This window comes from Plectropomus leopardus, chromosome 7 (genome assembly GCF_008729295.1).
Source record: "Plectropomus leopardus isolate mb chromosome 7, YSFRI_Pleo_2.0, whole genome shotgun sequence".
NCBI classification, from domain to species: Eukaryota; Metazoa; Chordata; class Actinopteri; order Perciformes; family Serranidae; genus Plectropomus; species Plectropomus leopardus.
In genome coordinates, this window is record NC_056469.1 from 28,854,683 (window position 1) to 28,868,154 (window position 13,472).

Sequence of the window (13,472 nt, forward strand, 5' to 3'; positions counted from 1 at the left end):
TATGCCGCACCTGTCAGGTGGATGGATTAACTTGGGAAAGGAGAAGCGCTCACAAATTTAAATTTAAATAAACTCGCGAACAAAATTCTTTTAAAAAATCACTTTTTTATGCATTCAAATATCTGTTGAGTGCATAAATTCTAAAAGAGGCAGCAAAACAAGTTGCATGTTGCATGTTTTGTTCAGTGTATATTGTTCATGATAATATGTTAAATATCAAGTTAAAGATGAAACAATTAGCTGATTAATCAATGAGTTGATCGAGTAAAAGCTAATTGGCAACCATTCCGATAATCAGGCTTCTTTTCCTTATAATTTATTTTATAATTTTTTTTTTTTGTTCAGTTGGTTGATCAAAAAATGTGCAGATTTCACTTTGGATACTCTTGATAATTTATTTTATTTTATTTTATTTAACCTTTAAGAACAAAATTTTATTTATATTTTTCAAGGATGTCTTGGCCACAACAGGCAGCAACATAAGTAACATGAGTAAAATACAAAATCTAAATATACAACTCAAAACAAACAATACAAAACACCAAAAAACCCACACACTGAAGGTACAAGAAAGGTCTAAAAATTAAGTTAATATATGTTATAAGTAAACCATAAAACAAGAAAAATTAAAAGTCCAATTAAGGTAAACAATTAGGTCAAAAATAATCCTCTTTTCTACATATTTGCATTAAAATACTAATCTGTCATGAAACAGAATTTAAGCAACTTCATTTGACTCGAAAGCCAAGAACTACACATAATAATCAGATGAAATTTATTTTAAAATAGAAAACATTTTGATTGATCGTCCACAAGTAAAAAGTTAACAGCCATAATTGTTGCAATCTGATGATTTTGTAGGACACAATAAATTCATATAAAAGATACATTTGTAAACAGCAATTGTTAGGCAACTTAAAGTGCCTTATGTAAGACATGAAAAAAGAGAAAATATATATATGGAATACAAAAATACATATAAATATGATTTTAAAATTAAATGTAATAAAACGGTAAAAATAGAAATCAAAAATATATCAAAAAACTGTGTGCAATATATCCTCAAGAAAACAAACAAATTGTAGCATATTAGTATTGAGCGCTGAGAGTCAGACAGATGTGTCTCTGCTCACTTCCTGGATCAGTGCAGACAGATGTTCATCCAGAGTTTCTCTGAGGAGAGAGGACGTTTAAACAATCAGTGACACCAGATCACAATCAGAAGATTTTAAGAAAATACAAAACCTTCTTTCCAAAAGTGAAGTATACAGTCTCATGTGACTGACTCTGTGAGGTTGTATGTCGTCATGATGTCGCTCAAATGGTTTCTCCAGTTCTTTCCAGAGGCCACTCACAGTTTTTAAGTGAAAAAATAAAAATTCCCTGCAGTCAAAAAATAAAAAGCATTTTCCTCACAGAGCACTGTTCTAAAAGAGACGATGTGAAACTGTTGACAGGACACCTCAAATTGTAAATAATGTCAAATATGACTTTTTCCATACTATCATAAAATTACTTTTGATACTTATGTACAGCAGATATTTGATACTATAGACTTTTACTCAAGTAATAATTTAATAGGCAACTTTAACTTCTACTGATGTCATTTTCTGTTAAGATTTTTGCACATTTACCCAAGTATGGTTTTCAGATTACTGAAAACAAAACAAAACAAAAATTAATTATTATTATTGTTTAGATTTGATAGAATTGTTCATGCTGTCCATATCATGCCACTGTCAGTACTGTTCATCAGATAAACAGAGAATAAACCAAACTCATATAATACATCCAGTTGTTGATTCTGTCTGTAATTTCTTACTTTAAGTAATTCTTCCACTTAAACCATCATTATATATAGATTAAAGTGCAGGTATAAGTACTTACTTTAATACTTATACCTACACTATTTATTTTACATGTTACATGTGATCATACTGTATATAGCCTGTTCATTACATACATTCATATTTATCTCCTACAGTTTATTTAACATTGTATATTCATTCAATATATTACTGCTCATCGTGTATATTTATTACTCTGCTCTTAGTTTTTACTTTTATTTTAGTGGTGCTAACAGACAGATACTATAATAAAAACACATTGAGTTTATTCAGACTTTTTTATACATATAAAAAATAAGATCACAGAGTTGTCAAAATGTCATGAGAGGTCCATAACAAAGCTGAAACTCAATACATAATGATTTCAGTGGTGGAATGTAACTAAGTACATTTACTCAAGTACTGTACTTAAGTATGAATTTAAGGTATACCTAGTTGTACTTTGCTGGAGTATTTTCTTTCCATGCAACTTTATACTGTCACTACATCACATTTCAAAGGGGAAATGTATTTACTTCACTATGTCTATCTTAAAACTTCTTTACTTTATAAATTAAGATTTTTTGCATAAGAAAACTATAAAATATGATAACATGATGTTTTGCATGAATTGAATTATTAAAGCATTTGTACAAACAGACTGCAGCTGATTCACAGACAATTCATTAGCCTTTGATAAACAAACGGTTATTTTTTTCAATTTTTAAAAATTATTTTGAGTTGGGGGTATTATTTATAATTTTGAGTTTTGTGTGTGTGTGTGGGGGGGGTCTTATTTATTTATTTATTTTTAATAAATTTGAGTTTTGGGGTGTTTTCTCTATTTTTCTTCTGACTAATTTTGAGGGTTTTTTAATTTGGACTTTTTGGTTATATTATTCTAATTTTTTTCTATTGTTATGAGTTATTTGGGTGTTTTTCCCACCTAATGATTTATTGTTTTTTCTACACTGGGTACTTTTCTTTTTCATACTTTATGTACATTTTTGTCATTATGCTTACTTTTACTTAAGTACTATTTTAAATGTAAGACTTTTACTTGTAACAAAGTATTTTTACAGGGTGGTATTAGTACTTTTACCTACTTAAAGGATATGAATACTTCTAACACTACAGATGACGTTACTGTCACCGTTACCTGTCTGTCTCGAGGAGTGTTTCACCTGTGGGCCTGTCTTTGAGCTGCGTCTTCAATAAAGTTTTGAATTGAATTGTTCACCCTTTAACGGTCAGGCGCGAGACTGCACGCTGGTCATCAATAACTGACAGAAATATGGAGGTTAAAGCTGAAGGCTGATTCACCGACGTTAACGTTAGCTAGGAAACGAAACGACTAAACGGGTTCGTTTAACGCTAACGGACACTTAAAACGGGACGAAACGAGCGTGTTTACGGTAATTTAATGAATGTAAGTTAACGTTATGACCTTCAACTCGGAGCCACGGAGGGACAGAGAGGACTGTTGGAGGAAGGCGGCTCACCTCTCCGTTTAGCTTGTTGTTTGTTGTCATCTGGACCTTCTTCTTTTTCTGCTGTTTCCTGTCGCTTTTCTCCACAGCTGTCGTTTTACCGCCCTCTGTCGACCCCGACCGCCGAGGAGACGGAGCGGAAACGGAGAGGAGAGGAGCGGAGAGGAGGGGAGGGCAGCGCGGGCAACGGCTCTCACCGGGAGGGAGGCACTTCGGGAGGGGAGCAGACCTCGAGCCAAGCCCTTCAACCATCCAGAGATGATTTGCCGCGATCATAAACACTGAAGCTGCAGCTGGAGACACAAGCTGCTTTAAAACGGTTTGTGAAATTTAATTAAATTCTTACTTTCGCTTTCATGGTTTTAACTTCCTGTTGAGCTCCGCGTGGAAACGGTTAACCGCTAACAATGCTGTAACGAACAGTTTTCTAACGTCGGTTGCTCGTTAAAGTTATAATCAGATGCAAGACAATTTATTGCAAGATAGAATAGCTCACAGGAATCAGCATCGACGACCTGCAATGAAGTGTGTGTGTGTGTGTGTGTGTGTGTGTGTGTGTGTGTGTATACACCTCTATGGTGGATTAAAACTGTTTATCAGAAGCTCATTATGTGCCATGTACTTCCCATGTAGCTTGTTTATTGCTGCAATTGCCTTTGTAGTCTATTTATGACAAACACATTCATTGATAGACATTTTTAGACTGATTTGTCTTGGTGTGTGCCTCACACTGTGTGCTGTTTACCTGTTCTAGTGATTGGTTTTCTTGCTTTCTCGGCTCCTTTATTGTTAAAGAAAAACATTTACCATATACATTTTTGTGGAAAAACAGGGGTTACCTTATTCTTATTATTTTTAATTCTTTTTTTTTTTAACTTATATTTTTACAGCTACTTGATCCTCAGCAGCAGCAACTGATGAAAAAATGGCAGGAATTAGCAGCACAGGTATGATGTATGTCTCACTAAATGCCTGTTCCTCACAGAGTTCAGGTTGTTTACAACAAGCCAAACATAAACACAAAATATCACCGGAAAACTTATTTTTTCATTTTCGACATAATTAAACCATGGAGGGATATTTTAAACAAGTCTTTCTCACACAGGGGGGTTTAATCATTCAAGTACTGCCACCAAATTTAAACCAAATAATGCAAAAGGAAATTTAAAATCTTTACAAAATTTCATCTAAAACTGCTGTGCCTTTGTCAGAATTATTGTTTGCCTCAAAATAATCATGTTTTACTTTCCTTCTATAAAACACTATTGTGGGAGTTGCATTCTTTTCGTTTAAAATTTCTTTTAGCTAACAATAGTGAGTTTTCTTTCTGAGATCCACTATAATATTTGCAATACTTTAAAAAAGACTGATACATCCACCAATCAAATTATTCTTACACAACCTCAAGTCATTTTTTTAGAAAATCTAAGATGTAAATATTCTGGTTTTGTATTTGATGCATTTTAGTTTGTCCCACTTCTTATGAAATGTATCACAAAGCATGTTATCTCCAAACAACGTTGACTCATGTTCTATCCCCCTTTCCTCAGAACACTTTGTGGATGAACATCGAGTTGAACTAATCCGGAGAGTAACAAACGTTACACCAATTCTGGATGCACTCCTCTCAAATGATGTTATCAATAAAGAAAGTTATAATAACATCAGATCTATCCCGGACCCTCAGGACAAGATGAGGGCTCTCTTTAGAGGGCCTTTGGAATCCAGTGGAGTAAAAGGAAAAGAGATCTTTTACCAAATCTTGAATAAATGTTGTCCACATCTAATCAGTGACCTCAAGAAACAGTGTAGCATCATGGATACAGTGAGTAAATCTTTATTTTATGTAGTAAATTGTTCATATTGTAGGTTGTGCCTTTTTTATAATTATTTTATTTGTGTAATAGTGTAATAGAATAAAATCCTGAAGTCATGACACACACACACACACACACACACACACACATATATATACAGACCAGAAGGGGAGACATCTGGTAGGATACTACATTGGTGACACTAAAGTTGGGTGCTGGCTGTATAGATCGTTTGTGCTGCTTGAGGGGGAATATGCATGTGAAGTGGCCATGTTTTAGAAAATCTAACGTCCTTGCAGTAAATTCCGTATTTGAATATTTGTATTTGTCTACTCAAGGCCACATGAGTCTCTTGACAGACATGCATTTTAACTATTACTGCAACTTGACTGGTTCATGGAGGCAAATAACCGTGAGGTGATAATTCACTTTGTTTTTTAATATATAATCATTGTGTGTCTGTAAATTTTGTTGATTGACAAAATGAAGTCAAGTTAACACGCCATAATCAAATGATATATAAACGATTATTTTGTGGGTGCAGTATTCCTTCATTGAAATGCAAAGAGACTGATTTCTAATCATGGCAGTAGTTCACATGCACAACATACATCCCATCTTGCACAGATAATATGATATGTCCTTTTATTTTTTCAGGTAGAAACAATGACAGTTAAAAAGGTGCTTTCTGAAACACTGAATCATTTGAGTTCAGAAGAGTTTGAAAAATTCAAGTTTTTCCTCAAAATGCACAAAGATTCGCCAACCACCGCGTGGAGTCAACTTAAAGTGGCAAACATTCAAGACACAGTGAAGCTGATGGTGGAGACATACAGTAAAATATGTGTGAAGGTGGCCAAAGAGATTTTACAAAAGATGAACATGACCGGTCTTGTACAGAGATTATCAGACACCAGTTTAAGAACCAAAGGTATGGCAAAGAAGAAGAATTATTTTATCATGTTAACATAGGAAAGTATGTCAGCTGTGTTAAAAATGTTTTAAGTTTGTGTTTATCGTAATAACCAATAAATTTAAACATGTTTAGAAAATCTTTAAGTAGGTCTACATTCATTTTGGATGAAGTAACTTGTATTATAAATGTTCAAAAATATTCCTTTTTTTCTATTTCTTTTCCACTCAGAGAAACACACTGTGGATGAACAGGAGTCTCCATTAATCCAGAGGGTGAGTAATGTCACATCACTTTACACCATACAGCTTTTATAACTAAAATTATCTCCATCTTAAACATTACACAAATGTATATATATATATATATATAAGGTCTTGAAGATCCAGTGATAGCATCTAGGGGGAAATATTGGCAAAAAGGAAATAAAATAATTAGTATAGTTTATTTGTTGAAACAAGAACCAGTGTTTTAGTTACCTTAGAATTAGTTGTTTTTATCTACACGAGGAGCGGGTTCTCATTTATGGAGAACGCATGTTCACTACTGTGTTTCTATGGTGGCCGAGAATGGAAAAAGTAAACACTGGCTCTAGATAGGGCCATTTGTGTTTTTACATTTTAATAATGGCTATTAAAGACTATCGAGACCATCCATCTAAAACATTGATTTGTTATGTGAAATTGCCTTATTCAATTATATAGCTGTTCTTTTTTATGGCTAGTGATGCTTTTCCTACCTTAACAGCTATATAACATTTATCAGGTAGGCAAAAATGAACCTTTTTGCTTTATTTAGTGTTTTGCCAGTTTAAGTCAACTGATCAATTTGTCTTGGAGAGGAACCTTTTTTTTAACCTGAAACTGCTTTATTCATTGTTAATTGTGGTTTAGATTGTTGTTTCTGTGTTTGGGTTTTTTTGTTTGTTTTGTTTTGTTTTGGGTTTTTTTTTATGAGGAGGAGACCTGAGAGAGACTCTGAAAAATGAACACTGATGGACTTCTAACTGGGAGAAGTTTCATCTGGTTGTGCCTGCAATCCTCATGGCAATCCTAACCAAACCCACTTTTCTAAAACACAGACCTTGATGAAAGGTGAACAAAAAAAATCTGTTCTCAAATTGCATTTTTGCCCATGAACATTTTTCTTTGAATTTACCAGGTGGCAACGCTGGCATCTGCCATAGAGCTGCTTCTGGAAACACTGTCTGATTTGAGCGACAAAGAGCTTGAGGAATTCAAAGTGTCCCTCCAAAGACAAACAGGCGGATGCAGACATTACTCAAGTATGGCGTATGGAGCATGGCGTCTGCTCATGATAAGAGACATGCAGGACACAGTGTTTTTAATGGTGCTGGATGACGGCCGACGTTCTGTGGAGACGACCAAGAAGTTATTAGAGAAGATGAAGAGGACTGATCTGGTGCAGAGGTTATCAGACAGCAGCTCAAAACCCAAAAGTAAGACAATAAAGCAAAAACATCTTAATATGTATTCCAAAAGTTTATATACATATATACGTCTTCTTCTTTTTGTAAATGATATATTTTATAATATAGAGAAAAAGAACATCATCTGGTGTACAAAGTATATTTCATGATTAATATGAAGTGAAAATATATACTGTATCAGGAGATGAGGCTAAATACCTGATAAATCGTTTTTGAGTGTTACTCTGTGTTCGCCTCCGTGTTGTTTTTTTTTTTACATAGCATTATTGCTAACATCAGTCACTGATTTTTTTTTCTTGTCTCTCTCCTCAGAAAAACGCTCTGATGAACACCTGCCTGCACTCATCCACAAAGTGAGTGATGTCATGTTTGTCTGACCATGCAGAGTACAGCTTTTATTTAGTAAGATGCAGGTTTAAATTCATAACAATATCATTAATGATAAATTAAAACCTACTCGCGATTTAAATTGGATATTTATCACAGAAATGAACACATCAATTTGAGATCAATAATATTCCTACTGTCAAGTCATTGTATTGTAAACTGCTTTTCAAAGATTTAAACAAAGTTTGCATGAAAATGAGAAAATATTAGGCCTATCAACAATAAGCCTGTAATTAACAAGTTTAGTTTTTTCAATCACGGTAATTGCTGGCCAACATTCCTGTCTTTAAGTACAGAGCTGAGTTTTCGAACTACAGTGATGATACTGTATGGCCATTTCACAGGGGTCCCTTGACCTCTGAACTCCAGATGTTTGAGTGAAAGTGGATTATGTGGGTACCCGTGAGTCTCCCCTTTACAGACATGCCCACTTTGTTAGTCCCATGCAGTTTTTTGCTGTCATTTGATTCCTAATCAAGAATTGCTTTACCTTGTCAATATGGACTTCAAAACAGTTTTGTAATTCAAAATAATAGAGTTCAAAACAAAAAATGCAATTGATGGCAGTTAACTGGAAAATCTGTACTTAATCATGATTTAGAAAAGAACAGCTTGACAGCTCAGATTGGGCGGCTCGTTTCAGTTCATGGCAACACAGTGAAAGAGTTAGTACGGAAGCGCATTGTGTTCACTGAATAAAGAAAATTGACACTCTATCTCCCAAATACGAGATTGGTTTGGAGTCATTGAGTCGCGTGGCATAGTAGCTTTTTTGAAAGAAAAAAAAAGAATTATTGCATCAAGTAAACGATAAACTACTAATTGTCCCTAAATCAGCCTCTAGTGGTTAAACGCAAGGATCTAGGAGGTGATTTAACCGTTCTTCTGCCAAGACAGAGTGAAACAGTAAAGATGACTCTGCTGGTTCCTGAGTGAAAGTCTGTTGAATATCCAACTCGAAACTAAGCTTAACGTTCTCATAATTAGAAGATCAGGATCTCATAGTTACAAGATCTTATAATGACAAGATTAAGTGTTTTTTTGTTTTTTTTTTTTAATTGAATGCATTGTGCTTCTGTAATTCACATCCTGGAAATAAAGTAAAACAATGAGATTACAGTTAGTAAAGAGTAAGGGAAAAAGGAATCACCTTCTGCTCTGAACAACAAATAATTACCAAACATATCAATAGCTAAGGTAATCTGGAAAAATGCATCTTAAAACATACATGTCTAAAATAACAACATTGGTCAGAAGTTAGAAGACACATTTTCTCTATAAACACATAATTGTAATTTTACAGGTGGCAACAATGAGGGCCGTTAAAGAGCTGCTTTTGGAAACCCTCGGGTATTTGAGTGATGAGGAGTTCAGGTGGTCTCTGCAGTTCACGTTCTTCAAGATGAGCCTTCCACTAATCTCATGGAGACGGCTAATGAGGGCAAGCACTATGACGTTGTTGGATTTAATGATGGAGATGTGCGGTCAACATGCTGTGAAAGTGGCCAAGGAGCTTTTAATGGGCATTAAGAGGACTGATATGGTGCAGAAGCTGTCACAGACCAGCTCAGGACACAAAGGTAAGAGAAGAAAACTGACATATGAATCTGTAATAATGAATACACACCCTGGTGCATGCCAGGGTGACAGCTCAGAGTGGAGGTGCACCCCAACTGCAGCACCTGTGAGCGCAGGGTGACCGGGACTAAAAGGTAGTTTGTAGGGCAGCCATCAGGTAGCTGCATCCCCTCCAGCCAAGCATCCATCTGCAGCTACAGCACAGACAAGAAAGAAGGAAGAACATGCAGTAGCTAAGGTTAGGAGAAGACCTCAGGGGGAGGTGTCATGTAGTGAAGTTGACGTATTGTGTAATGATGTGGAGATGTGCTGACATTGGTGTTTGATGTAGTGAAGTGGGTGTGTCCTGTAGTGTGGTGGTCAGACCACCACAACACAGGTAGGAGGTCGAGTGGGTCCTTGGGGTATCATCTTGCTCAAATTGACAGGAAAGGGAATCCAGCTTGACATTGCAAGAGCCAGGGTGATGAGACAAGGTAAATTTAAAATGGTTGAAAATTAACACCTGCCTGGCTTGTTGAGAACTCATGGCAGTCCAGATGTTTCCATATGTCTGTGATTGCTTCATGCCAGAGATGGCACTTTGACCCTGTCCAACCAGTCCCTCCATTCCTCCAGCATCAGCTTGGGAGCCAGATTGCCTATGGCGCAGTTTCTCTCAGCCTGAGACAACTTCCTGGAAAAGGAAGCACATAGGTGGGGATGTAGTATTGGTATCCTAAATTTTGGCCCATCATGGCAGCTTGAATAGTGTCTTGTATGACATGAAGCTCCCAGACCCTGCTGATCAGGCTGGTTATTGTCTTCTTGTTTTCTCTGAGACTGATGGGTTGAACAGACAGCACCTTCCTCTGCAGAGTCAGACTGTGATGTTTCTGGGCAGGTCAAGGACTCAAAGCAAAGGCAGACAGAATACATTAGCTCAAGTAAAAAAGCAAAGTCATAACTTGAGAACCAGACAGTCATACACAGATATCCTGCCAGAAAACAGCAAACAATTCCAGGCGAGGAAAAGGCAGAAAATCCCAAACCAGAGAAGACGGTTAACACAGAAACTGCGGTAGCACTAGATGACTACTGGAAAGTGATAAACGTGCAAAGATGCACAACGACAGTCCGGCTGGTGATCAGGGAAATCAAGGAAGTATTTTAATGAGGTGAGGAAGATGGTAATGTCAGGGTCATGTGAGTAAATAAGAGCAAAGAGAATGAAACAAGTGCATTTTTTTCACCAAGAATCATCCAACTCAGAATGGCCTAATTGAGTCGATCCAAGCAGAATGTGTTTGCTCACCATAGACAGTATATAGAGTGAATGTCGCGCCCCACACTTACCTCCGCTATGCTTAGGTGAGGCTAAAATCTCCTGGGTTTTTTGCCTGTCCGACCTATTGAAGGCAACGTGAGGGCAATGTGAGCACAGAGACTGGATGTCACAGCTGTCTGTTATGGTGGAAAATACCCTTTTTAATTAAAACCAAATTTGTCAAAAAAATGATCAATTGAACAAACTCAGGGTGATGAGAACTACCTCCAAGTAAATGGTAAATTTACTCGTCCAATTGACAAGTGCTTTTAGAGGTTAATGTTGAGCCCTGCCATTATTATAAAGTAAATTATGGCAATGTTTTCTCATTGAGTCCCCCTGGGATTTCTGAAACCATGTCTTACTACTGCCATATGAAACTGAATTTTTCTGAGGATTCTGAGTGTTATGCTTTGGGAAAGAACACATAAAGGCTAAATGCAGTGTTTTTATTACTACACTTAAAATTGTCATTTTGTTGCAGCTGCAGGATCATCAGCTCATCCATTTGGTGCAAGTACCATGAGGGGAGGTATGTGCACTATATAAAATTAAAACATCTAAAACATGATCAACAAAATAAGAAATATTTCTTGATGTGAAAATAATACTTCCTTCAGCACTGTAGTTATTTAGTTTACATATCAGGGTATAAGCTTTTACCATAGCATAGAAGAAAATAAGAAATCCAGTGAAACATTTAGTGATTTCTGTGATGTTATAATTTAACTGATTTTTCATTTTGCAGGTAATCGTTTACATTAAAGGTCTTTAAAAGTAACAGTCAGACAGTGTTGCATTATAAAGCACTATGTTGAGTCAATCTTTCATTTATATTTCCATTCTCTTTAGAGAAACATTTTGATGATGAATACTGGCCTGCACTGGTCCAGAAGGTGAGTAATGTCACATCTGTCTGGCTTTAAACTAAAGCTGGAACAGTTAATCAGTTACTAATTGCTAGTTACTAATTAATTGCTAGAAAATAAATCAGATTATCGCTGATTGGTTGATCACGGTCACCACCATTTTTAAAGCCTGTTAGCTAAACAACAATAAACCCAAAACATCAACAAAATCTCATGAGAAAAAAAGGAAAAAAACACAGAAATATGGACTAACAGTGAGATCAAGCACATGTGCAAGGGGAAAATAAAATACGATTTTGACTCATCAATGTGAGATAAATTCTTTAACAGCATTTCTTCTCAGCTTATTACCTTAAGCTGCTTCAGATGATAATATTTTTTTTCTCAGCTGCCCACTGAGTAGGGCACATTGCATAGCACAGACACTTCCGAAAGCAAAGTGCAGCGCAGGTATACATCATCAAAAAGTAGCTACATCACAAACAGCTGTTATGTCATTGGTTGAGCTTTGGAAGGTCAGCAGTAACCAATGTTGCGATATGCCTAGGGTAGTGCTTTCACCCAGATGGGCACCAGTCTTTCCATAGGAATGCCATGGCTAAGTCCATGCAGGGCAGTTTTACCCTTTATCATGTGTGCAAATTTAGGCCTCTGCCAACTGTCGAATGGCTTGCATCCCTGTAATGGTCCGACTGCAATGCAAATGCAAATAGAAAAAAAGGCCCTTGAAGGTATGTCGTTCTTGAGGGACCTCCGCAGTGGGCAGCTCCTCTCAGGGAGTCCCCAAAACTTTTTGGTCTGAAAATGCTTAATGTAAACTGAATATATGAATACATTTTGATCTTTGGGTTGCTGGTCAGTCAAAACAAGAGGTCATCTTGACTTTAAGAAAACTGTGATGGGTATCTTAATACCATTTTCTGACATTATGTAAGCCCAATAACTAACTGATTTATTTCAAAAATGGTCAGCATATGTGTCCAATAATGAAAATAATCATAATAAGTGGATGTGTATATGTTTAGAAAGGCACATGCAGGCAGTTGGTAAAGACTGGTACATGTTATCAGTTAGGCCAATATTATCATTTGTATGCCACGTCCGTATTTCTGAATGATCAGACATTGAGGAGATATTAACAGAAACATTTCTAATGATTTCAACAGAGACATTTCACTTTTGCCCTAATACCTTTTCCTTTGAGTTTTTCAGGTGGAAACAATGACGTCTATCATAGAGCTGCTTTTGGAAACAATGGCTGACTTGAGTGATGATTTGCTCCTGACACTTACAAACAATGGCTTCAAGTACACCCTCCTGACTCAAACTGACTTTTACAAACACTTTTCAGACATGCAAATGTTTCTGATGAACATGAAGGACAGGAAAGACATAGTGTTCTTAATTGTGCTGATCTACGGCGAACAGTCAATGGAGACAATGAAGAAGGTTTTAGAGAAGATGAAGACTGATCTGGTCCAGAGGTTGTCGGACAGCAGTTTAAGATCCAAAAGTAAGATAACAAAGTCAGAAACATCTTAAAATCATCAAATTTGTAAAATGTGTATCATAAGTTTATAAGCTATGGCTTTTTCTTTTTACATAAATAAGATTGATACTGTTGAAAAAATAAGACACATTATTGGGTGTACACAATACCATTTATGACCAATGTGAAACATTAAAAAAGGGTTACGGAGGGGGATAAAAGTAGTTGTTGATTTAGTGTCTAAAGTGTAATTTTGTGTATTGTTTCTGTCAGATGTGCGATCAGTCACTTATGACTTATACTACTTTTCTCCTCAGAGAGACACTTGGATGAACAACAATCTGCAC

The 13,472-nt window shown here is 36.1% G+C and overlaps 1 protein-coding gene across 1 annotated transcript in view; it reads left to right on the plus strand.

The window, feature by feature from the left end:
* Positions 1-3,009: 3,009 nt before the first annotated feature.
* Positions 3,010-13,472, plus strand: part of LOC121945667 — a 40,218-nt gene continuing 29,755 nt past the window's right edge. Inside the window, exons 1-13 of the mRNA XM_042489967.1 lie at positions 3,010-3,255; positions 3,406-3,635; positions 4,207-4,263; positions 4,867-5,141; positions 5,791-6,064; positions 6,278-6,321; positions 7,208-7,505; positions 7,809-7,849; positions 9,187-9,463; positions 11,252-11,299; positions 11,620-11,663; positions 12,849-13,149; positions 13,443-13,468. Of these exons, the coding sequence (XP_042345901.1) occupies positions 4,242-4,263; positions 4,867-5,141; positions 5,791-6,064; positions 6,278-6,321; positions 7,208-7,505; positions 7,809-7,849; positions 9,187-9,463; positions 11,252-11,299; positions 11,620-11,663; positions 12,849-13,149; positions 13,443-13,468 (1,650 nt within the window). The 5' untranslated portion in view covers positions 3,010-3,255; positions 3,406-3,635; positions 4,207-4,241. The remainder of the gene's footprint in view (positions 3,256-3,405; positions 3,636-4,206; positions 4,264-4,866; positions 5,142-5,790; positions 6,065-6,277; positions 6,322-7,207; positions 7,506-7,808; positions 7,850-9,186; positions 9,464-11,251; positions 11,300-11,619; positions 11,664-12,848; positions 13,150-13,442; positions 13,469-13,472) is intronic.